The sequence below is a fragment of the Rhinopithecus roxellana genome, chromosome 6 (assembly GCF_007565055.1).
Source record: "Rhinopithecus roxellana isolate Shanxi Qingling chromosome 6, ASM756505v1, whole genome shotgun sequence".
Lineage (NCBI taxonomy): Eukaryota > Metazoa > Chordata > Mammalia > Primates > Cercopithecidae > Rhinopithecus > Rhinopithecus roxellana.
In genome coordinates this window covers 97,675,148-97,702,110 of record NC_044554.1, presented here as the reverse complement: position 1 = coordinate 97,702,110, position 26,963 = coordinate 97,675,148, and the positions used below count along the sequence as shown (strand labels likewise).

Genomic DNA, 26,963 nt, shown 5'->3' with positions numbered 1-26,963 from the left:
GTAATCCCAGCACTTTGGGAGGCAGAGACAGGAGCATCCCTTGAGCCCAGGAGCTGAAGACCAGCCTGGGTAACATAGTGAGACCCTGTCTCTACAAAAACATTTTAAAATTAGCCGGGAGTGGTGGTGCCCACCTGTAATCCCAGCTACTCTGGTGGCTGAGGCGGGAAGGTCGCTTGAGCCAGGGAGATGGAAGCTGCAGTGAGCTATGGTCATTCCATTGGACTCCAGCCTGGGCGACGGAGAGAGATCCTGTCTGTAAAAAGAAATAACAATTAAAAATAAAGATAAAAAGTATTCCAGCTGGATGCGGTGGCTCATACCTCTAATCCCAGCACTTTGGGAGGCCGAGGCAGGTGGATCCCCTGAGATCAGGAGTTCGAGACCAGCCTGGTCAAAATGGTGAAACGCCGTCTCTACTAAAAATACAAAAAATTAGCAGGGCATGGTGGCAGGCGCCTGTAATCCCAGCTACTCGGGAGGCTGAGGCAGGATAATAGCTGGAACCCGGGAGGCGGAGGTTGCAGTGAGCCGAGATGGTGCCATTGCACTCCAGCCTGAGCGACAAGAGCAAAACTCCGTCTCAAAAAAACGTCTCCCTCCTAGAGTAAAACAGTATGACAGTATGAGTACGAGGACTTCCCGCAGCCTCCCCCAGGCAGCAAGGAAAGGGAGGAAACCGAGTGTAAGCGGACGGCGAGTGGGCGGACACCCACCAGGCCCGGCCCCACCTCGCGCTCCGCGTGGCCGTCAGACGCGGCGCCTTTAAAGCCCAGCAGGGGGCGTGTCCCTGGGAGTGTCCGCCCGGAGCCCCGCCCCGGGGTCTAGTAGCCTCGGCCCCGGGAGGCTGCGCCGGCGCTGGCTCAGCGGCGGCTCCAGTGGCAGCGGCGGTGGCGGCTAGGCGGGCTCGGCGGCTCCTGTCCTTCGGGCGGCTGCCCGCTCGCTGCCCAGGGCGCCCGGACACACGTGGGCGGCTCGGCGATGGCCCGCGCCCCGCGACGTGGCGGGCAGTCACCGGGGCGCGGGACTGCTCGGCCCGAGTGAGCCGGGGCCGCGCTCCCGCCCTCGGCCCGGGCCGCCCGGGATGGCCGTGGCACCGCTGCGGGGGGCGCTGCTGCTGTGGCAGCTGCTGGCGGCGGGCGGCGCGGCGCTGGAGATCGGCCGCTTCGACCCGGAACGCGGGCGCGGGGCTGCGCCGTGCCAGGCAGTGGAGATCCCCATGTGCCGCGGCATCGGCTACAACCTGACCCGCATGCCCAACCTGCTGGGTCACACGTCGCAGGGCGAGGCGGCCGCCGAGCTGGCGGAGTTCGCGCCGCTGGTGCAGTACGGCTGCCACAGCCACCTGCGCTTCTTCCTGTGCTCGCTCTACGCGCCCATGTGCACCGACCAGGTCTCGACGCCCATTCCCGCCTGCAGGCCCATGTGCGAGCAGGCGCGCCTGCGCTGCGCGCCCATCATGGAGCAGTTCAACTTTGGCTGGCCCGACTCGCTCGACTGCGCCCGGCTGCCCACGCGCAACGACCCGCACGCGCTGTGCATGGAGGCGCCCGAGAACGCCACGGCCGGCCCCGCAGAGCCCCACAAGGGCCTGGGCATGCTGCCCGTGGCGCCGCGGCCCGCGCGCCCTCCCGGAGACCTGGGCCCGGGCGCGGGCGGCGGTGGCACCTGCGAGAACCCCGAGAAGTTCCAGTACGTGGAGAAGAGCCGCTCGTGCGCACCCCGCTGCGGGCCCGGCGTCGAGGTGTTCTGGTCCCGGCGCGACAAGGACTTCGCGCTGATCTGGATGGCCGTGTGGTCGGCGCTGTGCTTCTTCTCCACCGCCTTCACCGTGCTCACCTTCCTGCTGGAGCCCCACCGCTTCCAGTACCCCGAGCGCCCCATCATCTTCCTCTCCATGTGCTACAACGTCTACTCGCTGGCCTTCCTGATCCGTGCGGTGGCCGGAGCGCAGAGCGTGGCCTGTGACCAGGAGGCGGGTGCGCTCTACGTGATCCAGGAGGGCCTGGAGAACACGGGGTGCACGCTGGTCTTCTTGCTCCTGTACTACTTCGGCATGGCCAGCTCGCTCTGGTGGGTGGTCCTGACGCTCACCTGGTTCCTGGCGGCTGGGAAGAAATGGGGCCACGAGGCCATCGAGGCCCACGGCAGCTACTTCCACATGGCTGCCTGGGGCCTGCCCGCGCTTAAGACCATCGTCATCCTGACTCTGCGCAAGGTGGCAGGGGATGAGCTGACTGGGCTCTGCTACGTGGCCAGCACGGATGCGGCGGCGCTCACGGGCTTCGTGCTGGTGCCCCTCTCCGGCTACTTGGTGCTGGGCAGTAGTTTCCTCCTGACCGGCTTCGTGGCCCTCTTCCACATCCGCAAGATCATGAAGACGGGTGGCACCAACACAGAGAAGCTGGAGAAGCTCATGGTCAAGATCGGAGTCTTCTCCATCCTCTACACGGTGCCCGCCACCTGTGTCATCGTTTGCTATGTCTATGAACGCCTCAACATGGACTTCTGGCGCCTTCGGGCCACAGAGCAACCATGCGCAGCGGCCGCGGGGCCCGGAGGCCGGAGGGACTGCTCGCTGCCAGGGGGCTCGGTGCCCACCGTGGCTGTCTTCATGCTCAAAATCTTCATGTCACTGGTGGTGGGGATCACCAGCGGCGTCTGGGTGTGGAGCTCCAAAACTTTCCAGACCTGGCAGAGCCTGTGCTACCGCAAGATGGCAGCTGGCCGGGCCCGGGCCAAGGCCTGCCGGGTCCCCGGGGGCTACGGCCGTGGCACGCACTGCCACTATAAGGCTCCCACCGTGGTCTTGCACATGACTAAGACGGACCCCTCTCTGGAGAACCCCACACACCTCTAGCAACACAGGCCTGGCGCGGGGTGGCTGCTGCCCCCTCCTTGCCCTCCACGCCCTGTCCCCTGCACCCACTAGAGACAGCTGACTAGCAGCTGCCCAGCTGTCAAGGTCAGGCAAGTGAGCACCAGGGGCTGAGAACCAGGGCCGGGACCCCGTGAGGCTCATTAGTGGAGATGGGGGTCTCCCCTAATGCGGGGGCTGAACCAGGCCGAGTCCCCACAGGGTCCTAGGGGAGGATGTGGAGAGGAGGGGGCAGAAGGGTCCAGCCGGAGTTTATTTAATGATGTAATTTATTGTTGCGTTCCTCTGGAAGCTGTGACTGGAATAAACCCCCGCGTGGCACTGCTGAGTCCTCTCTGGCTGGGAAGAGGGGAAGGTAAGAGGGTGAGGGCCCTGTAGGAGTCTTTCTTGTAAGCAGAGCTGGCGGTGGGTGCTGACACCCCCCAATCAGGAGGAAGTCCCCCCAGAACAGCTGTGCATTGCAGGAGTCCCAGACACCATGTGTGCGTGTTTTCCCCTCCCGCCCGTCTCTCTGCTTCCAAATGGAGACAGGGACGCCTGCGGGATGTTCAGGGAATCCCCCAGGGTGACGCTGCCACCTCTGGCCCCAGGGAGTCCAGTCTGAGGCTGTAGATGAGTTTTCCTTCTCTGGGACCTTGCTCTCCTCACTAGCGTGTAAAGTAAGCATGTCAGTCTATGTCAATGTTGTCATGAGGGCCTCCTCCCTGGGGGCTTGGAAATTTGCTGGTGTGTCTGCCTGGCTCCTCGGGGCCTCCACCAGGGCAGCCCCAGCCCGCTCCCTGGCATCTCCAGGTGGGGTGAAGGTGAGGCTGGACTGGTCTGTGGGCCTCTGGGTAGTACAGACATGCACGCGGAGTTGGGAAGCCCTTGAGTAGAGTGGGAATTGGGCTCCTAGCTCCTAAGCTTGTCAGATTTGAGTTGCTGACGGCAGTGGTGGGAATGAGGCAAGTCGGGGGCTGTGCAGAGCTCCACACTGGGGCAGGTATGGAGAAAGGTCCCGTGTCCATCTGCGTGCTGGGGTAGCTCAGGGTTACTAGGACCTGCCCTGTTTCTGTGGGCTGGGTAGCTGGGTACATGTGGAGACCCCTATTGGCTTTGGGTGGGACCTCAGGGCCCCATCTTGGCTGTTATGACTCTAGCCAGGTGAGGGTCTTAGTTACTACTGTCCCTGGGTGCCTACTACACACGGCTGGCATTTGGTGTCAGTGCCAGGAGATCCCAGAGGTCCAGCCCTGCTGACAGCCTCACTTTAGAGCCACGGGGAGGCTCCAGGAGGGGAGACGCTCAGGTGCTGAGGTTGAATGGTAAGGCGGAGCCCCATACCCGGGGCCTCTCGGGCTGGAGCACTGTGCCCTACCCCAACCACCAATCCCACAGGGACAAGAAAATGCAGTGAGAATCAAACAGGTTGGGTCAAGCTCCCAGGAGACAAGACTATCGTGGGCTGAGGGGGTTAAGGGGTATCCCTCACCACAAGGAGCAGCGGTGCCCCAGGGAAGCTTACAGCCCTCGCACCTGTTCTTAGGCTGTTTATTGCTCGGGGAACGCCCTCTCCATCTAAATCCTTCCCTTTGCACAGAGCGCACATTAAGTAAGTCCCCATGTGCCTTTGACCAACAAAGCCAAATGACCCTGCCTCCTTGTAATGCTGCAGGTGAGGGTGTTTTTTTGTTTTGTTTTTGTTTTTGAGGCGGAGTCTCACTCTGTTGCCCAGACTGGAGTGCAGTGGCATGATCTCAGCTCACTGCAAATTCTGCCTCCTAGGTTCAAGCGATGCTCCTGCCTCAGCCACCCGGGTGGCATCTACCACCATGCCTGGCTCATTTTTGTATTTTTTTGTAGAGATGGGTTTCACCATGTTACCCAGGCTGGTCTTGAACTCCTGGCCTCAAGTGATCCACCCGCCTTGGCTTCCCAAAGTGCTGGGATTATAGGCGTGAGCCACCACACCTGGCCATGTGAGGGTCTTTGAGTGGGAAATAGAATGAGCTCGTTAGAGGCAGTGAAGTGCCCACACTGGGCATGGGAGGGGCAGAGGCTGCAGGGAGCTGGGCTCACAGGCAGTGTAAGGGAAGATGGGAAGGGCCTATACCAGGGCAAGGGCAGCTGGAGCAAATGGAGAGGATTCCAGAGACTTGGGAAGAGCAAGGCAGGCGGGTTGTGGGAAAGGCAGGGGTAGGATGAGCATCCAAGGGCACCCACCTGCCCCTTCTTCCTTGCTGTCAGTGGCCATGTCCTGCTCAGCAGACACCAGCCTGGTGCTGGTTTCCAGGGCAGCTGGGATGGGAGCGCAGAGAGGCAGTGCAGGGTCAGGACAGGCCCCAGGGGGCTCTGCTTTAAGGTCAGAACCTGGGAGGGAGGGCAGGGCCCTGACAGCTTTCTCAGCCCTGGAAGATGCTATGGAAATAAGTCCCAGGCCCTGGAGGAAAGGGAAAAAGGAAACACAACCCTCTCACGTGATCCTGCTCCACCCCCACCCCCCACCCCCCGCCCCGTTTCAGATGGGAAATGTTTAGATGGCTTGGCTGCTGAACGCATAGCCAGGCAGTTTGAGGCCAAGCTGGAGTTGAACCCAAATCTGCCTCTAGAGCTTTTGTGCGTTCCACACCAGGGATCCCATTAGGTCCTGGTGGGGAAAGGCAGGGTGTATGCCTTGGCAAGGTTATGTCCCCAGAAGCTGGGCAAAGCGGGTGGGGAGTAGACAAACGCCTCTCCCACTGCCAGACCTCTCCCCACACCCGTTAAAGAACGCTCCAGGGCCAAAAAATACCTCGAAAACCCACACGTGCTGGCATGTGCATCGAGTGCCTAGGACCAGGCCTTTCCCTTAGTGGCCCTGGCACCCGGTATTTGGGTCTTCAGAGTGCGGCATCACACACCTGCAAGCCTCTTGGGAGGCTGACCCTGTCCCTGTGGGTCTGCGCTTGTGTGTGGTGGGCCCGAGATCCTCCTGCTCCCAGGAAGTCGCCCCCCTCAAGCAGCTCTTAGACATAGCAGTCCCAGATGTTGAAAAGCCAGGAGGCCCAAGGCCGGGGTTAGGAGAGCGCAGTTGCCGGGAGGCGAGTTCCCCAGGGTCCTCGAGAGATGCCCTGGCCGCTGGCCAGCAGGAAGAGGTGCCCCCTCTGAGTGGCTCTGTTGGAATCCAGATGCCACCTCACTGCCAACCAAGTCTACTGACCGTGTCCCCTCCCCAGAGACAAAATTTGAGGAGAAAGAAGAGTGTGCAGGACAAGGACAGGCCTCAGCTGACTCCCAGGTCGACTCAGGCCCATCTTCAGAGATGAGGTTCCCATGCCCCCATTTGCATCATCAACGTGAAGTGGCTGCCCCACAAGGTCACAGCCTGGTGAGGCAGTGGCTGAGTGTGCTGAGACCAGGACATGACCAGAGGTGACCACCCCAAGGCAGTATCCTAGTGTGTGCCTAGGAAAACTACCGGAGGAGCAGGACTTCACAGAGGAAGGCTGGGAGCCCTGAGTGTCACTGTCACCCTGCAGAAAACGTCCAGAGGGAGCACGGCTCTCTTCTCCAAAGCTGGAGGCCGGAGCGGACAAGCTGTGCAAATTCAATTTGCTGTTGAGGCAAGCCCGCTTCCTCCAGGCAGGACGAAAATTCCCTGAGTGCTCTGTGTAGGCCCTGGCTTGCCCATGCTTACCAAGGCTGCAAAGCCACTCAGCAGCAGAACCTGCACCCAAGGCTCAGGCCTCAAAGGTTCTTCCCATTACACCAGTTTCACCTCGTTCAGCTGGTCAGGAACTGGCAGTTTAATTTCTCAGTACCTGGACCCACAGCAGTGGCTCAGCAAAATCTCTGTATTCCATTGGCGGGTGGCTGCCTAGCAGCACCCTACGCACATCAGCCAGTCAAACTTTAAAGGATAAATGAAGGCATAAATAAAACAAGATTAGACGTGGTAGAACCGTCAAAGCTGAGTGCAAAGGAATTCATTATACTTTTTCACTGTTTCTGTGTGTGTTTGAAATTTTCCTTGAGGCCGGGCACGGTGGCTCACGCCTGTAATCCCAGCACTTTGGGAGGCCAAGGCGGGCTGATCGTCTGAGGTCAGGAGTTCAAGACCAGCCCGGACAACATGGTGAAAACCGGCTCTACTACAAATACAAAAACTTAGCCAGGCGTGGTGGCGTGTCCCTATAATCCCAATTACTTGGGAGGCTGGGGCAGAATTGCTTGGACCCAGGAGGTGGAGGTTGCAGTGAGCTGAGATCATGCCACTGCATTCCAGCCTGGGTGGAGTGAGACTCCGTCCCCACCAACCCCCAATTTTTTTTTTCCCCTGAAGAAGGTTTTCAAGTGGCAGGAGCTTCCCCATAGTGAAGGCTTAAAAATCTATTTTCACCCTAATTCCTAGTTTCAAATGAAGTTTTTCGGGGTTTTAGATGGAGACAGGGCCAGGAGAGGCTTGAAAGGAGTATTTCTTTCTCTGGTTAAGAACACTGAGAGGCCCTCTGACTCTAGAGGCCAAGCCTTCAGAGGACCTGGCTCCAAGGGTCAGTGGGAAAGCAGCACTCAGGACAGCACTACCCCACCCCCACCCACCAAGAAAGAGCATGAAGAAACAGTCACCAGAATGGTTTCTTCTTTATAAACACAAGTACATGAGGTTTATTTGAAATTCCAATTTATTACAAGTTCACCCTATAATGGGGCCCTTCCTCCTTGAAGACAATAATAAAAAAACAACAACAACAAACAATTCAGTTGTCACTGAAGTGGGAACACAGGATTCTCACTATGAACAAGAACAGACTGGATGTAGGAGGCAGGGGAAGCTGGCGGTGGTGGGGTTATGAAGCTGTGATGTCAGTGCCAACTCCATGCCTAGAGAAGGGACGGTAAACTACCCAGCAGCCCTGGAGCAATCCCCGTCGTCCTTGGGGGGGAGGACGGAGAAAGCAGGGGTCACACTCCACAGTTTAATATTGAGAGGCTTGATTCTCATGTTCTAGGAGCTGCAGTCCCCTTGGTGGACTTCAATTTAAATAGGTACAGAAGAGCTTGGGTGCTCAAAATTTCCAAATTCAAAGGTGATAAAAAAGAAAATTAAACCCTGTTTTGTACTTTTATCAAAATCCATCATAAAAGGGAAAGAAGACTACAAAGTTTTGCCTAAATATAACAACTAGAGCTAGACTGGTTGTGGGACGGGGCTCTCAGAGCTTCTCTGCCGCTCTCTCCTCCCACCCTCCACCGACACTGACCACTGGAATCTTCATGTTCTTGAGGAGTTCCAAGTCTGAGATCAGAAAGGGCATGGGAGGCAGCAGACGCAGCACCGCCCCACCCCGCTCCCGCCCCCTCCCCCAGTGTTGCTGCTTGCCTCAATGAGCCTCCAACCCAACTGCTCTGCAGGAGAGTGGATGGGCTGAGGGAGAAGCCAGGGAAGTTAGAGCAAACACATTATCATAGAAACTGTACTGTACATGTGCCAAAGCGAGATGTCAGGAGTATCTTACAAGATGTTCTTTATACAATATCACTGCTGAAACAAGCAACTTTTAATAACTAGAAAAGTCAATTTAAAAAAAAATTAAACATTTAAATTCTTCCTGCTTTTTTTCTGCTCCCCTAAGAGCTTGTCTGGTATGTGGGTGGGCTGGGCTCCAACACCCCTCTGGCCAGATCCATCAAAGTAAAGGTTATATGCATGATTATAAGCAGGACTCCAGTCTCTAAGTGAAGTGCCTTAGTTTTGTTTTTTGTGGTTTCTTATTTTTATTTTTTTGGGGGAGGGGAGCTGTCACAAAGAAGGGGAGAGAGATTCAGGAATGGCTCCAGGACACGTCCCTTTACTCTGCCAAGATCAACTCAAAAGACCACAACTGTTTCATGATGCTGGTGAATACAGAATTCTGTATGGCACTCACTGATACTGTCACCTGAGAGGAAGACGGGGAAGAGACAGAGTATGGGCTTAAAGAAACAAGACTGTATATAAATACAGATTAAAAAAGAAAAATCGCCACCATCTCCCCTGTCGGCCTGATTACCCCTGATCCTGCTATGTAACACAGCAATCCCTCCCCTGGAGACCAGAGGGGCTTGGCACTGTGGTAGAAGCCAGAGTGAGAGGGGCCTTAGGAAAGAAGGCAGGAATAGGAACTGGGTTCACCAGAAAAGCTAGACCCTCAGACTCTTCCTGGAAACTCTCAGAAGGGAGGGTTATGGCCCTCTTCGTCCCTTAATATTTCTGGACAAAGACCACCAACCCAATATCAAGCCCTATAAAGAGCTGTTAGAAAAACAGCATAAGCTTGGGATGATGGGCGCTTCTGGACTCCCTGCGATCTCTTCCGAGTTCTCGGTCTTCCTCTCTCACCTCCCTCCCACCCTCCCTCGCTGTCCCCCCACCTCAGCTCCCTTACCACAGCCCTGCCTCTCTACTTCTTCTGTCTTCGTCCCCTGGACTGTCCAACGGGCTCTGGCTCACTGTCCCCTTCATCTTCAGCAAGCCTATCAGGAAACTTCTTGCGCTTCCTGCGGACATATGGGTGGCCAGGAAGGTGTTTATGCAACAGAGCCACTAGACACTGTTCTGTCTTCGCCATGCAGCTTAGCACATGGCTGCCACGGCAGTTGTAAACCTCAGCATTGGTAAACACTTGCTTCATGTCAGTAAGAAACTCCTGCACAGAGCGGTAGCTCCCACAGGAACATTTGTTCTGCACTGTCTGAAAGTCCATGGGGTGTGTGATCACATCATAGTAGTCCTCAGCCTCATCTCTGGTCACAGGCTCCCTGTGGAAAAGAACCAAATGGAGAATCTGCATAGCCTTGACGGCAATGCCCATGCTAAGACACATCCTGAAAAGCAAGGGCTTGGCTGAGAGCCCCTCAGGGGCTCTGGAAGCTTTTAGAACCTGCCAGGCCACTACTCTCCCCTGTACCTGAGAACACAGCGCTCACCTGAAGGGCCAGCTGAAGCGGTACTTCACGATCTTGTGGAGGATCTCTTCACACTTCTGCAGCTCCAGGCTTTGCCTCCGGGAGCTCCGCTTGGTCTGAAGCACCTGGCAGGAAAGAAATAACAGTGTTATTATAGATTCAAGACAGGAGGAAGAGTGCACAGGGCAGAAAATAAGTGTATCTGCTCAAAAAAGGAAGAGAATTCAATTATTTCCTTGGTGCAGAGGTGCTGAAACCTTCTGACATTCAAGTCAGGGAGCACCCTTGGCCCAGGTGGCAGGCACCTTCCCAGCAGTCCACTCGCTCGCCTCCCCCGGGGCCATGGCAATCAAAGCAGCAGAGAGCAGGCAGCGGGGGCCGTCTTCACCAGCAGTCCTATTGGAGGTCAGCTGAAGGGGGCTACTGTCAACAGGACAATAGCTCTCGAAGAACAGGTGGACCTGGGGTTACAGTGACACCATGGAAGGGCATCAACAAGCCACTGCAGAAAGCCAAACAGGCTATCTGGGTCACCAGCAGCCAATTCTGTGGGGTGCCTCTGGGAAGAAAAGCAAGAGGTCCAATTCCCTTCCTGGGCTCTTCTACCGTAGACATGTGAGGGCTAAGTGGGTACAGAGAAAAGGGGCGGGGCCTCCATTCCAGGTAGCCATAACAAAGCTGTGACTCAGAGCAGAGGCCACAGAGCCCAAGGGGTGAAGGCTGGGCAAACCGAGCATCTTCTAATGCCCTATGATCTCCCAAATGGCCTGCCTTAAGCCCCTAACTCCAATTTGATCTGTCAAAACAAGCACCTTTTCAAGAGTTTCTTTTTTGTTCTTCAAAGCTCAAGTGAGATCTTAAACAACTAAAATTACATTGGTTAAGGAGCAGAGGGGAGGGTAATGTCCCTCCCCTAACAACTGTCGACTCAACAGTAAGTGAGGCTCCAACATTACTGACATTCCCACAATGAAGACCCAGCCCCTCTGAGCCCACTGGAGACATATGGATACTATTTTTAAATCTTAATAAGTTGCAGGCTGCCCGCTAACTAGTTTGCAGGCTACAGCAGGGGAATGCCGGACATAGCTGTTCCTGGAGGCCCCGCTGCTCCTGTCTGCCTACAGACTCACCCATCTGCCTCCCTAGCCTCCCAAGTTTGGGAACAAGGAGGGGGGAGGCTCCCCTCCCACCTGTTGCCTGATGAATTCCTAATTGCTGGGGTTGAGAATAAGAAACAGAAAGGTTAGAGAAGGGATGATAAATAATTCTCACCAATTCATCCACCTCAGTGTCATCCACAGGTGGTGCCTTCGGCTGAGACCTCCTGGTAGAGTGTGGCTTCTTACCCGGGCGCCGGCCGGACCTTGCTGCAGGGGGGATGACGCTGTGCTTGCCACGGATGGTCTTTCGAGGTCTCACTGAAACAAAAAATAAGGATTCAGCACAGAACAACCAAAGGTGAAGGGAGGAGCATCTTCGAAATGGGGGAAAGGGATGCAGGGAGAATTCTTTTCCTGGACAAGGAAAGCAGTGGCTTCGTTTGGTTTTAAGGTGCTCTTGTTATTTTATCTTGCCTTACCTACAGGACACACTAAAAGGCAGTGGCAGCAGATGAAGAATGGGTGCTTTTACTGCCAAAGCCCTTCAGAGGGCCAGGTCCTTCAGTACTACTGTCCTGCCTCAGTTCTGCAGTTACTCCCAGCCATAAGGCCCCTGCAGGAATCAACTGTAAACTCTTACTCAGGAAAGGCATTTGCTAATAGGTCAGCCTGGATTTCCCACAGCCCAAGCTCAGCCTGAGCAAGTGGATGTATTTACACGTGAGATGGAACTGGATTGTAAAACAGACCCTGTGATGGCCGGGAGTGGTGGCTCACGCCTGTAATCCCAGCACTTTGGGGGGCTGAGGCGGGCAGATCACGAGGTCAGGACATTGAGACCATCCTGGCTAACATGGTGAAACCCCATCTCTACTAAAAAAGAAATACAAAAAAAATTAGCTGGGCATGGCGACGGGTACCTGTAGTCCCAGCTACTCAGGAGGCTGAGGAAGGAGAATGGCGTGAACCCAGGAGGTGGAGCTTGCAGCAAGCTGAGATCGCGTTACTGCACTCCAGCCTGGGCGACAGAGTGAGATTCCAACTCAAAAAAAAAAAAAAAAAAAAAAAAAAAAAGCAGATCCTGTGTTGTAATTCCCAGAGTTATTCTACACTCACCATTAGAATCTTTTCAGAGAAAAGGTGGTACTTCCATGAAGGACCACAAGGCTGCCTCATCAAATACAATTTAGGGCTAGTCCCCTCCATAGAGACCTGCCCAGGGTCGCCAATGAGAGAATAGAGAACACAGGCCGGGCGTGGTGGCTCACATCTGTAATCCCAGCACTTTCGGAGGCTGAGGCGGGTGGATCACCTGAGGTTGGGAGTTCAAGACTAGCCTGACCAACACGGTGAAACCCTGTTTCTACTAAAAATAGAAAAATTAGCCAGGCATGGTGGCACATGCCGGTAATCCCAGCTACTCAGGAGGCTGAGGCAGGAGAATCGCCTGAACCCAGGAAGCAGAGGTTGCAGTGAGCCAAGATCACGCCATTGCACTCCAGCTGGGGCAACAAGGGTGTAACTCCATCTCAAAATAAATAAATAAATAAATAAATAAATAAATAAATAAATAAATAAAATAAAATAAAATAAAATAAAATAAATACAAAGGCACTAAGACTACTTGTGTCTCAGGTTTACAACAGGTGCTCAGCATCAAGCCAACCAGCATTCCTCAGTGAGCCCTAGGAAACGATGCCATGAGGATTAGCTCCAGGCTTTCCATCACCTTCCCTTGGGGAGTAGGGAGATGACACTGGACACAGATAAGGGTCTAGGAAGGCAGTGACACGAAGTATCGAGAAACACTACTTTCCATTCTATTTCTAGATCACAATAACCCTTCCTTGGCTACTTCAGGGTCTCTAGCTCAAGCCCAGGCTAGTAAGAAAAGGTAAGAAGCTGATGCTTCGGTGCTACAGCCTTGAGCTGCACTGGGGAACCACATCTTTGGTGATCTGAAAGATAGAGTTGACAAAAAGCTCTGAAGTACCAAATACTTCCTAGATCCTTTTGGCAAGTAGAGGCTGTAGAAACCTAGAAAAACAATTCCTTGGAAAGAGAGCTACAATGTAGAAGTGGAAAGCAATCACTAGCTTAAAAATAAAAGAATCAGACCAGGCATGGTGGCTCGTGCCTGTAATCCCAGCAGTTTGGGAGGCAGAGGCAGGCAGATCACAAAGTCAGGAGATGGAAACCATCCTGGCTAACACGGTGAAACCCCATCTCTACCAAAAATACAAAAAATTAGCCAGGCGTGGTGGCGGGCACCTGTAGTCCCAGCCACTTGGTAGGCTGAGGCAGGAGAATGGCATGAACCCGGGAGGCGGAGCTTGCAGTGAGCCAAGATCGCGCCACTGCACTCCAGCCTCGGCGACAGAGCAAGACTCCATCTCAAAAATAAATAAATAATAAATAAAAAATAAAAGAATCTGTATACTACTAGTTCAAGACCAGCCTGGAGAACATGGCGAGACCCTGTCTCTACAAAAAAGCTGGGCATGGTGGCACGTGCCTGTAGTCACAGTTACTCAGGAGGCTGAGGTGGGAAAATTGCTTGAGCCTGAGAGATCGAGGATACAGTGAGCTGTGATCATACCACTGTGCTCTAGCCTGGGTGACAGAGTAAGATCCCCATCTCAAAGAAAAAAAAAAGGAAAAAAAGAAAAAAAAATCTGCTCCCAAGTAACTGACTCTGACCAACAGAAGATATCCCTGAATGCAGGACTGAAGGGCCATTTGTTCACTTACCCTGGGATACCTGAAAAATCAGGCGTAGTGAACAAACAAAAAGAGCCTGTAAGAACACGAGAGCTTAAGGTGTCCCACATCACACTTCTGGAGTATGGGGGGAAAGTGGGAGGACAGGAGAAGATGTGCAAGCCCAAAGTCGTCAGGGTTTGGCAGTCTCACTATAGTAAGAGACTGGTCGTGTCAGGCATCCAGTCTCTCACTCCTTATACCAAGTATGACCATTCAGAGCTGCTATGATCTTGGGAACTGAACCACTGCTTCGAAAGCTCGTTAGAATTTTGATCTGTGGTCTGTTTTCTACAAACCTGTAAAGAAAAGTGTGTGGGCCAGGTGCAGTGGCTCACACCTGTAATCCCAGCACTTTGGAAGGCCGAGGCAGGTGGATCACTTGAGCTCAGGAGTTCGAGACCAGCCTGGTCAACGTGGTGAAACTCCGTCTCTACTAAAAATACAAAAATCAGCCAGGTGTGGTGGCGGGTACTCGGGAGGCTGAGGCAGAGACTGAGGTAATCTGAGGTCATACCACTGCACTCCAGCCCAGGCCACAGAGTGAGACCATCTCAAAAAAAAAAAAAGTGTATTCTGGAAAGAGGTAGGCTGTTAAAAGAAAGGCTAGACAAGAGGACATTAGCCACGAACACAAGACTCTCCAATGGTCATAAGAAATGAACATGAGAGAATGAGAGTCAATGTGGTGAACACAAAAGATGATGCCTTTTTTCCTACAGGCATCTAGTGAGAACAGATCTGAACCTTCCTAACGTCCTTCCCCCTAAGCCTTCAAACAATCAGTCGTCTCTTTTTAAACCAGCAAAGCTATAGCCCTGCACACTGCAGGGAGGAGAAAATCACTGTAATCAGAGAGAAAAAGTCACTCTCTGAAAGCAGCGATAAAACAACAGCCAAAAGAACTGTTAGGAGATGGCAATGGGCTGAGATCTTCCTTCCCCACTGTCCCCGTATGCCGAGGAGCTGAGAACCAGCAGCCTTGGCATAAATATACTTGGGACCATGAATTCTACTGAATCTTAGAGCAAGTGGGCTGATGTTACTGAGACCAAGCCACCTTCCCTCCTACCAGGCAGGTAGTTAAATGCCATCTTGGAAACCCATTTAAACCCATAGCAGCTAAGTTACGCCACAGTCACAACGTGAGAGAAAAGGAAGAGAGCAAGCCGGCCACATTACCTACTGCCAAGCCAGCCTTTCCAAGCGTTCCAAGCTTAGAAGACTGTGAAATCAACTACAAAGGAAGACAAAATACTTACATCGCAAACCAGCCACCTCATAATCTTCTTCCTCCTCCTCCTCTTCTTCCTCCTCTTCCTCTTCATCACTCTCATCATCTTCACTGTCCTCAGAAGCAGACTCTTCAGTATAGTTCCTGTGGGTAGAAAAAATAATGTAGGGAACACAGTTGTAGTCCAAAGTGGTCCTAAGAAGGGTTCAAATCCCATAGGGATCAGGAAACTTCTCTTCACAGACTAGATATGTATAATGTATGACAATACAGAGAGGGAACCTGAATGTAAGCCAGGAGAGTTTTTCACAGAAATGAAAAACGAAGTTTCAACAGCATGCCTCCTTCTGCCAGGCCACAGATAGTTTGGACAAGATACCAAAGGCAACAGAAATCAAGACCAAAATGCAATCCTACCCTTCCCCACACAAAGCAATACAAAACACTATTTCTTTTGTCTCACAAAAAGAACCAGATAATGTAACACATCAGGTACTAAAAGCTGTCCCCACCTCTGAGGTGGACTGAAAGAATAAACAGAGCCCAGACAGGTGTGACTTCACCTTGATGGCTCCCTTCCAAGAGCTGAAACAGCTTGCAGATGACCATAACATCAAAGCAGTGGTAATCCCAGCTCGGAACAGCTGGTCCAAAGCCCCACCATTTCAGAGCAACATATCTCATCTCTTAAGTGCAGCTGGGATGGAGTGCGAAAGAACCTGCTAATACTGTTAAGGTGGGGTCAGGATCAAACAGCTCTGCCCTTTAGAAGGAAGCCCAGGCCGGGTACAGTGGCTCATGCCTGTAATCCCAACATTTTGGGAGGCTGAGGCAGGTGGATCATCTGAAGTCGGGAGTTCAAAATCAGCCTGACCAACATGGAGAAACCCTGTCTCTACTAAAAACGCAAAATTAGCAGGGTGTGGTGGCGCATGCCTGTAATCCCAGCTACTGGGGGTTAAGGCAGAAGAATCGCTTGAACCAGGGAGGCAGAGGTTGCAGTGAGCTGAGATTGCGCCATCGCACTGCAGCCTGGGCAACAAGAGCTAAACCCCGTCTCAAAAAAGAGAAGCCCAAGCCAGAGTGCCTATAAGCTGCCCATTTTACAACCCCAAATTTCAATGTGGGAAACAACAGTATTATCTTGGGCAAATATAAGGTGTCTCCTCCTCTTTACAAGGGCCTGTGTTTGGCCTTATTGAGATTCGGGTAAAAAACAAAGCATGACCTCTACTCTCAGGGAATTCATAATCTCATGGGAGACAGACATGTATAAAACCAGAGACAAGATCCATGCACCAAAATACTATTTCAGAGAACGAAGGTTTAGCTGGAACAAAGAGGAGAAACCATGAAGCCTAAGGATGCAAGCACTTTTCAAAAGAGCAGTGAAATGTTAGCAAAGTCATGGGCAATTTACCCACTGGGAATTCCGGGCAGAGAATGCTCCCAGCTGGGAGAAAGGCATAAGAGGAAAGGATGAACAATAAACAGTCTGTAACAAGCACACAGATATGGGATCTAAAGCTAATTGAAAACCCAGGCTGGTGTTGTGTAAGAGTCTCAGAAGTGAGGACAGGAGTTGGGACTTTATTCTAGAGGCAAGGGGAAGACTGTAAGTTTGTGATCAGGAATGTGAGCAGATCGTTGCCTTGTGCACAGCATCTGGTATCGCAATAGATGGGTGGATAAGAGGGGAGAAGACGTGATATAAGAAAGAGGAGTTGAGAAGCCACCAAAGGCTTCAAAGAGATATTCATGTTCAAGTTGACACCCAAGTTATACTCATGATAGGGAAGAAAACATTATGTATGGGTAAGGAAGGTAATCAATGTGAGATTTTTAGCAATGGGTGATTGCAGAAGTAATCATGAAGACACAGGAAGTGGGCAACAGGAGGCTAAAGGCAGAGAGAGAGATTTCATTACTTGAGAAGAAGGTATGGTCAAGAAGACAGAGAATGTGGCTGGCAGTGAAAACTAGAAATGTCAACATTCAGCTAAAATTAGATCAGAGTCCTATTGAAGTATTGTAAATGATCAGGTTCTGTTCCCAAAAGATGAACTTAAAGCTCCTTAGACTCATTCTGTTTGAATAACTCAAGCTTAATTATAACAGCTACTCATACTTATTCAATTATTTTTAAAAGAAAAAGATTCTCACCTGCCACGGGAGTTGCGCCTGGCAGTAGCAGGCTGGCAAGCTGGGCACTGCCACTCACCATCTGGTACTTCATAGAGGGCCGGCCTCAGACAAAACAGGTGGAAGGCTTTATTACACTCATCACACAAGATCAATTTGTCATCCTCACCTGCAAAGAGATAAATGTGAATAGCATTGTTGGGAGCACAGCAGCAGTCAATGAGCTGTAAGGAAGAGGCAATCACCCTACAATTCACGGCACACGAGAAGACATGTTCCATAGAATGCTACCCAGCTGCTGTTTTGTAAATACAGGCATTTTCTAAAAAGAAATGTAGCATAACTTAGACTACAGACAATTTAGGAATCAGCTCTCCTAATTTATATCCCAAAACCTACCCATGGCTAAGACAGGACAGTTAACAATTACTAAGAGGCACAAAAAACCCAAGTGAGAGCAGGAAATTTTGCTGCTCTTTTGACCTCCCCAAATGTTTCTCAACTTACGCCTAATGGGTTCTCTCTCTCTCTCTCTGTGTTTTTTTTTTTTTTTTTTTGGAGACAGAGTCTTGCTCTGTCGCCCAGGCTAGAGTGCAGTTGCACAAGCTCAGCTCACTGCAACCTCCGCCTCCCAGGTTCGAGTGATTCTCCTGCTTCAGCCTCCCAGAGTGCTGGGATTACAGGCGTGAGCCACCACGCCCGGCCCCTGATGGGTTCCCTTATATTCGAAAAAGTGTTATGCTGAGTCAATTTAATATGGTCATCTCTCCTTCCAACCTTCACTCTAGAGCAATTGAACGCTTTACAGCAACTGAATTTTACGTAATCTTTTCATCTCTAACCTAACTCAGAAAATAACTCTAGCCAATGAAAAAACAATCACAAAGGAGCTTCTAGCCATGAAGTTCCTTTTGCACACACGAGACTGCATGCTTCCCACTTTAACTGGACCACCTTCTGCTGAAAGCACACATCTTACTTCACAGATGACTGAAGTTCTGAGCCAATCAAAGGATTTAAAACTAAACTAAAATAGTTAAAAGGATTAACTAATTTTGTTTTCTGTAGAAAATTAGGAGATTGAAGAGATCAATTGCTTTTATGTTATGCTCTACAATGAGGAACAAAGGGCGTGCTCTGATTCCCTGGCATGACATTTCAAAGACTGGCATGTTACAGACCTCCAGGAGAGTAAAATCTATACCACACTTATATTCTGTGTACACAAAATTATTTTGGGTAGAAATGAAGATCTTGGGAATAGAAATCCTACTCCTGCCGGGCATGGTGGCTCATGCCTGTAATCCCAGCACTTTGGGAGGCTAAGGTGGGTGGATCACCCGAGATTGGGAGTTCGAGACCAGCCTGACCAACATGGAGAAACCCCATCTCTACTAAAACTACAAAATTAGCTGGGCGTGGTGACACATGCCTACAATCCCAGCTACTAGGGAGGCTGAGGCAGGAGAATCGCTTGAACCCGGGAGGCGGAGGTTGCGGTGAGCCGAGATTGTGCAACTGCACTCCAGCCTGGGCGACAGAGCAAGACTCTGTCTCCAAAAAAAAAAAGAAAAAAAAAAAAGAAAAGAAAAGAAATTCTACTCCCTAATACACCCTCATAAGCAAATTTGATTTAAATATACCTTTCTTTCGACAAACTTTGCACCTAGCATTTTCTGCAGACATATCCCACTTGATACAGGCATCAAGCATTCCAAGCAGCACGTGCATCCTGGAGAAAGTCTGAGCTTCCCGGATTGCTGTCTTCCATTTCTCCAGTGCAGATGCAACCTAAACAGAGACCAAACCAGGCTAGCATTACTACAGTGACCAAAGACACTGAGAGAGAACTAGGAACAGGTGACAGTATAAGTGAATTCTGAGGACACTTGCCTCCTAGAGCTTCACTAATCTAAACTATTTATTCTTATGGAAGAAATCAAGACTCCAAAGGGTGAAAAAAACTTGCCAAAAGTCACACAGAGATGCAGTGGGAGTGGATGGATGACTGGGGACAAGCATCTTCTAGGGAAATCCACCTAAAGACTCAGTATAATTTAAAAATAGGATCATCTGTATGCTGTAAATGCTATAATGCAACAATTTTATACAGCTAATAAAACTCTGATTTAAAAGATAGCAACCTACCACAACACCACCAATCCAATACCACAGCTGGATTTCAATGCCCTGCCCGAAGCAAAGAGGTCCTTGTGAAGTAATGAATCTCCTAAAGGAAAAGAGCCAGTTACCCTGGAAGGCCATGGGCTTTAAAATACAGGTGCCAAGGAACAAAGACAGCTGAGTTTGTTCTGAAGTGGGGTACTACACAGACTGGGGTGAGGGATGAGGGGAACAGGGCTGCTTTTTCTCTTTCCTATAGAAATAGAGAATCACAGAGAGCCCTGTGTGTATAAATTTATGGATAACAAGTACTATAAACACACACACACAAATCTACATTTAAGAAGCTGCTGAAGTTCAACTGGAAACTGACTCATTCCTTACTCCAACCTCTGTTGTCGATATTTCAACATCTGCTTTGAGAAACAGCAATCTCCTTCCTTACTTTTGCAGAGCTCCACAGTAAACTGAGGTCCACAATCACAGCTGCCCTGCTGTCTTCTCCCCTGATAAATGGAGAGCTGACAGACACTACTGCAGATTCTTTTCTTGAGAGGATAATCCAGATCTTTTCAATGGAATATCAATGTAAGAATTTTAGGTTCGGTTCTTTAAAAGTGCTTGAGAACTGGCAGGAATGACTACAAATGGGCTTTGCTGTCCTCTAGCGGACACTCACATGTAGTGCACACAGTATGGAAGGAAACAGTCATGGGCAGGTCTGCTTTTTACTATTTCCTATGAATTCTAAAATCTCAGCATACAGCAGCTTATCTGACCTCATTAAAACTTTTTTTTTTTTTAATTTAAAGGTATTTTGGGAATAGGTTTATTTAATCTTTTTTTAAAAAACAAATTTTAAATAGTATCACCCTTGTAACTGGCTTCTTTCACTAAGCATGTTTCTAGGTTCATTCGCAAAGCATGTAACAATACTTCCATCAGTTTTACTGCTGAACAATATCTCACTGAATAGATGCTCCACATTCTGTTTATCCACTCATCAGCTGACAGATATCTGGGCTGCTTCCGTATTTTGGTTATTCAGAATCACCCCATCTTACGATGGGTCAGACCTATGACTTCACAATGGTGCAAAAATGATACACATTCAGCTGGGCACGGTGGCTCACGCTTGTAATCCCAGCACTTCGGGAGGCTGAGGCAGGCGGATCACAAGGTCAGGAGTCTGAGACTAGACTGGCCAATATGGTGAAACCAGGTCTCTACTGTTTTTCGTAAAAATACAAAGATTAGCCGGGCATGGTGGTGCATGCCTGTAGTCCCAGCTACTTGGGAGGCTAAGGTAGAAGAATCATTTGAATCCGAGAGGTGGAGGTTGCAGTGAGCCAAGATTGTGCCACTACACTCCAGCCTGGGTGACAGAGTGAGACTCCGTCTCAAAAAAAAAAAAAAAAAAGTGATACACATTCAGTGGGCTCCTCGATTTATGATAGGGTTACACCCAGATAAAACCATCAGAAATTATAAATACTGTAAGTCAAACAATGGGTTTATTGGGACACAGCCCCATCCTAAATTCAGGAGTATCTGTAATCAGGATGTCAGGACAAATGCCACTAAAGTAAACAATCAAACAAAACCCAGGATTTTACCAAATAATACATCGGTCTTTTCTATTTAATTCAATAAAACAAAGTAAGCATTAAAAACTGAAATCATCCACCATTACAAAAATATTTGAGAGAGAATCCATTTTTATATTTATAAATAAGGAAACTGAATCCCAGATTAGAGACTGATAAAAGCTTATGCAACAGCCTAGTGCCAGTTGAAAAAACTTTGGCCCTTGCTAAGTGGAAACCTTCAAAGCAAAGAGCAGTGGAAAATTTCAAAGCTGTGGTTGAGTTGACCTCTGGTGGGGAACCACAGGGCATAATGCCATTTTAATTCAGAACATTGCTAAACTACTTTGTAGGCAGCCTAGCTGATTTTCCAAGAAACTCTTCCATGCTTTCCATTTATGTACTGTGTCTGGACCTGCAAAGTTCTCGCATTTTCCTCCCCAACTAAGCTAAGAACAAGTCTCATCTGACAAACTGAGTTTACTTCACTGTGGAGCACGGTACTCAAAAAGTTAATGAGAATCCTACAGTGACGGGTGAGTTCTCAATGAGAAGAAAGCACTGTTGCAGGAAAAGAAATGGAAAGGACCGATGTGACTCTTGGACAGATCACATCAAGAAACTCTTCTGTATTCAACTTGTAGTAGTAAGACTAAAACTTATGCCTAATGAGAAGAGATTTAGCTAAGGAGACCGTTTAATATCTTAGACAGTCTAATATCTTAGACTGTTAACTATTTAATATCTTAGACATCATCTAAAAGGTTACCTGGGTGCTATATACAGTCATCTAAAAGGAACACAGGGCCAGATGCTGTGGCTCCTGCTTGTAATCCTAGCACTCTGGGAGGCCAAGGCAGGTGGATCACTTGAGCCCCGGAGTTCAAAACCAGCAACATGGTAAAATCTTGCCTCTACAAAAAATACAGAAAACAGCCAGGTATGGTGGCACATGCCTGTGGTCCCAGTTACTTGTGAGGCTGAGGTGGAAGGAACACCTGAGCCCAGGAGTTTGAGGCTGTAGTGAGCCAAGATTGCACCATTGCACACACCAGCCTCAGTGACAGAATGAGACCCTGTTATTCACTCATAAATAAAATAAAATAAGCATAGGCTGGGGCATGGTTGCTCACACCCATAATCCCAGCACTTTGGGAGGCCAAGGTGGGAGGAGCACTGGAGCCCAGGAGTTCAAGACCAGCCTGGGCAATGTAGGGAAACCCCTTCTCTACAAAATAAGTAAATAGATAAAAATTTAAAAATTCGCCAGGAATGGTGGCAGGCACCTGTAGTTCCAGTTACTCGGGAAGCTGAGGTGGGAGGATCACAAGCCTGGAGTTTGAGGCTGCAGAGAGCCATGATCTTGCTACTGCACTTGAACCTGGGCAAAAGAGTGAGAACCCATCCCAAAAAGTAAAGAAATTTTTAAAAATAAAAGAAACACAGGAAAGTGAAAACTAAACCCCAGCAAGATAATGACATACCACATAGTAAGTGTCTGAGCTTACGTAATGAATTAAACTTTTATCTAAACTGAATTTTCTTTCTCCACCCTGCTTACCTCTTATCCAAAATTATCCTCCCCATATCACATATCATCCTCAGCCTCAGGAAGAAATGTAGGGAGAACACGACAACTATGTACAAATATATGATAAGCTTTGGAAAGGACAGCAGACTCACTCTATGTAAATGGGGAGGACAAACAAGAACCAGCTGTCAGTGACAAAGAGGCCAATTTCAGTTTCATGCTGCCCCTCCCATGACCTGATCCATTCCTACACATTCTTCAAAACCCATCCTCTTCTGTCTGGGAAGTTTTCTCTAGTGTGCCCTGGGTATCCCTCACAGTGAGCCTGAGTACTGCTCTTTCTCATCATTATTGGTCACACCACGGTAAGGGTCCCCCGCGGGTCTCTCACACTCAAACTGAGTTCCCTGAAAGCAAGAACTTAAGGATTCTTTTTTTTTTTTTTTTTTTTTTTGAGACGGAGTCTCGCTCTGTTGCCAGGCTGGAGTGCAGTGGCGTGATCTCGGCTCACTGCAACCTCTGCCTCCTGGGCTCAAGTGATTCTCCTGCCTCAGCCTCCTGAGTAGCTAGGACTACAGGCTTGCACGACCACACCCAGCTCTGTGTGTGTGTGTGTGTATTGTTTTTTTTAGAAGAGATGGGTTTTCACCATGTTGGCCAGGCTGGTCTTGAACTCCTGACCTCATGATCCGCTCACCTCAGCCTCCCAAAGTGCTGGGATTATAGATGTGAGCCACCATACCATACCCGGCTGAACTTAAGGCTTTTTTACTCATCTCTATAAAACCTCCAAACTTAGTAATGACTGGCACAAGCAGGCAGCAGGCCCGTACCAGATCTCTGTAAACAAAAAATAAAAATAAAAAAATAAAAAAAGAAAGGAGGGAGAGGCAAATCTAAAATTAGTGACAAGTATTCCACACTAAATAATAGTTAGGACCTCTCCCATAATGTAGTGTTCTCAAATTCTTTTCTTCACAAATAACCTTAAGCAGAAATCTAATACACAAAACAGACAAAAATGGAGCTGCTAGTTATTCTAACAAGTTTCATATTTATTAATAAGTAACACAGAAATTAAAAGATCAAATGTGGCTGGGCAAAGTGGCTCATGCTTGTAATCCCAGCACTTTGGGAGGCCAGGGTGGGTGGATCACTTCAGCCCAGGAGTTCAAGACCAGTCTGGCCAACACAGCGAGTTCCCATCTCTACAAAAAATTTAAAAACTGGCTGGGGGCGTGGTGGCACTCGCCTGTAGTCCCAGGTACTCAGGGGAGGCTGAGGTAGGAGGATCGCCTCAGCCCAGGAGTTTGAGGCTGCAGCGAGCCATGACTGCACCACTGCATTCCAGCCTGGACAGTAAAGTAGAGACCCAGTTTCTAAAGAAACACAATATAAAATAAGAAAAGAGCAAATATGACATCGGGTAGATCTGTGTGGACAAACAGAACAGAGGGGACAGGTGTCTAGGATATACTGACAAGTGAGAAACTGAAGAATATTATGTATGCATAGTAAGATTCCATTTTGTAAAAAATTCAACCAATCTTTGTATATACATAAAAAGGACATCAAACTATTAAAAAAGTGACATCCTTGGGCAGGGAAACTAGGATGGGAGTTACATATTTTACTTATCTCTCATTTTATTTACTTACAATAATAAAGCATGCTACATTTAAAAATAAAAAGTGAGGAAACTGGATATCTAGTATGAAAAAAATGAAGCTGAAGCCTTACCTTCTACCACTGACAAAAATTAACTCAAATGGATCAACGACTTAAATATAAAAGTTAAACTATAAAATATTTAGAAAAAAACAAGAGAAAGAAAGGTTCATGACACTGAATCTGGCAATGATTTGGATATGACATCAAAAGTGAAGGCAACAATGATAAAAATAGGTTAAGCTAGACTCCATGCAAATGAAATGCTTGTCTGCAAAGGACACTATCAACAAAATGAAAAGGCTACCCACGGAATGGGAGGCTATATTTGCAAATCATATATCTGAAAAAGGGTTATTATCAAGAACACATAAAGAACTCCTACAACTCAACAAAAAAAAACCCAATTTAAAAATGGGCAAAGGACTTGAATATACATTTCTCCAAACAAGGTAGAAAAATGGACAATAAGCACATGAAAAGATGCTCAACATCATAAATCATTAGAGAAAAACAAATCAAAACAAAATGAGATACAACTTCATATCCATTAGGATGGACACTATTAAAGAAACAGGACATTAGTACTGGCAAAGGCTGCGCACGGTGGCTGAGGCCAGTAATGCAGCACTTTGGGAGGCCAAGGCAGGCGGACCACCTGAGATCAGGAGTTCGAGACCAGCCTGGCCAACATGTGAAACCACATCTCGACTAAAACTACAAAAAAAATTAGCCAGGAGTGGTGGTGCACACCTGTACTCCCAGCTACTTGGGAAGCTGAGGTAGGAGAATCGCTTGAACCCAGGAGAGTTTGCAGTGAGCCAAGATGCACTCCAGCCTTGGTGACAGAGGGAGACGCTGTCTCAAAAAAAAAAAAAAAAAAAAAGTATTGGCAAGAATGTGGAAAAACCAGAACCCTTATGAGTTGCTAGAGGGAATGTAAAATGGTACAGTCACTGTAGGAAAGTGTACAGTGGTTACTCAAAAAAATTAAACATTGAATTACCGTATGATCCAGCAATCCCACTACTGGGTACACATTTAAAAAAAAATCAGAAGCAGGTACTCAAATATTTGTTTTTGTGGTTGTTTTTCTTTCCTTTCTTTTTTCTTTTTCTTTCTCTTTTTTTTTTTTTTGAGATGGAGTTTTGCTCTGCTGCCCACTCTCTGCTGAGTGGCTCCATCTCTGCTCACTGTAGCCTCAGCCTCCTGAGTTCAAGCGATTCTCCTGCCTCAGCCTCCCTAGTAGCTGGGAATACAGGTGTGCGCCACCACGCCCTGCTAATTTTTGTATTTTTAGTAGAGACGGGGTTTCACTATGTTGGCCAGCCTGGTCTCAAACTCCTGACCTCAGGTGATCTGCCCACCTCGGCCTCCCAAAGTGCTGAAATTACAGGCGTGAGCCACTGCGCCCTGTCGGGACTCATATTTGTACACCCATGTTCACAGCAACATTATTCACAATAGCCAAAGACGGAAGCAACCCAAGTGAGTGGATCAACAAAATGTGGTACACAGACGTGATATAGTAAATATATTTGGTCTTTCTCCGCAGACTAAAACCTTAATAGGAGTGTCTTTCGTTATTCAGAGGAGCCCCTTTGGACCACACCTAAATTTATGCTAATGAGGCTTTTGGTGAGACCTCTAGTTATGAGGCTGGTCACCAGAAAGACCAGATGATTAGAAGGCTGGAATGTTCAGCCTTACCCACAAGTTCCTGAAAGGTAAGAGGAAGGGGAGACTTGGGAGATTAAGCTCTACGATACTAGAACAAGATCTGATCAGCTTCAGGTAACACACTCGGAAGCTGGGAGGAAGGAGTGTTCAGAGAACATATGAAAGCCCCACGTACTCCTGCTCCGCCACCTTCCTTGTTCCACGCATCTCTTCCATCTGGCTATTCCTGAGCAGTATCCTTTAAAATGACCCAGTTAACCTAAGTAAAATGCTTTCCTGGGTTCTGTCAGGTATTCCAGCAAATTATCAAACTTAAGGAGAGGGCCGTGAGAATCCTAAATGTATAGATGGTACAGATGGCAACATGGGACTTGCAATTGGCATCTGAAGTGAGAACAGTCTTGTGGGACTGAGCACTTTAACTTGCAGGATCTGACACAAACTACAAGTAGATACAGTCAGAAGTAAACTGAATTTTAAGAGTAGTTGGTGTCAGCAGAGAACTGGAAAGTTGCTTAGGGTGGTAAAAACCCCACATATTTGGTGTCAGAAGTGTATGAAAAAGTTCTGAAGACTGATGGTGGTGATGGTTGCAAAACAACGTGAATATACTTAATGCCACAGAATCGTACACATAAAAATGGTAAATTTCGGCTGGACATGGTGGTTCATGCCTGTAATCCCAGCATTTTCGGAGGCTGAGGTGGGCGGATCACCTGAAGTTAGGAGTTCGAGACCAGCCTGGCCAACATGGTGAAATCCTGTCTCTACAAAAAATTCAAAAATCAGCCAGGCATGGTGGCATGCACCTGTAATCCCAGCTACTTGGGAGGCTGAGGCAGGGGAATTGCTTGAACCTGGGAGGTAGATGTTGCAATGAGCTGAGATTATGCCACTACACTCCAGCCTAGGCAATAGAGTGGGACTCTTTCTCCAAAAACAAAACAAAAAAAGTAAATTTGTATGTTATGCATACTTTTAACCATGATTTTAAAAATATCTAGAGCAAGCATGGCTGGGCACAGTGGCTCATGCTTATAATCGAACTTTGAGAGGCTAAGGTGGGAGGATAGCTTAAAGCCTGAAGTTCAAAGTTACAGTGAGTTATAATCAAATCACTGCATACCAGCTTGCACAAGAGCAAAACCCTGTCTCTAAAAATTAAATAAACAAATTTTTAACGTGTTTAAAAGTCACCACCACCTTTTAAAAAAAGAAGCAAAATCTGGTTAAAGGTGGGAAGGCCACATCCACTGTGACCACCACCCAATGACCAAGAAGCAGGGCTGCACTCCACAGGCCAGTGTGAAAACCACAAGAAGGGGTAGAAAGTGATTTAAAAAAAAAAGGAACA

At 48.9% G+C, this 26,963-nt stretch overlaps 2 protein-coding genes across 3 annotated transcripts in view; one reads left to right on the top strand and one right to left on the bottom strand.

Moving 5' to 3' along the window:
• The first annotated feature begins 860 nt into the window (after positions 1 to 860).
• On the top strand, positions 861 to 3,199 carry FZD9 (frizzled class receptor 9). The gene has a single exon (XM_010387454.2). The coding sequence runs from the start codon at positions 1,085 to 1,087 to the stop codon at positions 2,858 to 2,860; it is 1,776 nt and encodes a 591-aa protein (XP_010385756.2). The 5' UTR covers positions 861 to 1,084; the 3' UTR covers positions 2,861 to 3,199.
• A 4,268-nt stretch (positions 3,200 to 7,467) lies between these two features.
• BAZ1B (bromodomain adjacent to zinc finger domain 1B) overlaps positions 7,468 to 26,963 on the bottom strand; it is an 86,521-nt gene continuing 67,025 nt past the window's right edge. For both annotated transcript variants that reach the window (XM_010387455.2, XM_010387456.2), the window contains exons 14-20: positions 18,664 to 18,811; positions 17,042 to 17,189; positions 14,907 to 15,022; positions 11,057 to 11,202; positions 9,803 to 9,906; positions 9,262 to 9,634; positions 7,468 to 8,775 (exon numbers count right to left, since the gene is read on the bottom strand). In XM_010387455.2, the coding sequence (XP_010385757.1) occupies positions 9,277 to 9,634; positions 9,803 to 9,906; positions 11,057 to 11,202; positions 14,907 to 15,022; positions 17,042 to 17,189; positions 18,664 to 18,811 (1,020 nt within the window). In that variant the 3' untranslated portion in view covers positions 7,468 to 8,775; positions 9,262 to 9,276. The remainder of the gene's footprint in view (positions 8,776 to 9,261; positions 9,635 to 9,802; positions 9,907 to 11,056; positions 11,203 to 14,906; positions 15,023 to 17,041; positions 17,190 to 18,663; positions 18,812 to 26,963) is intronic.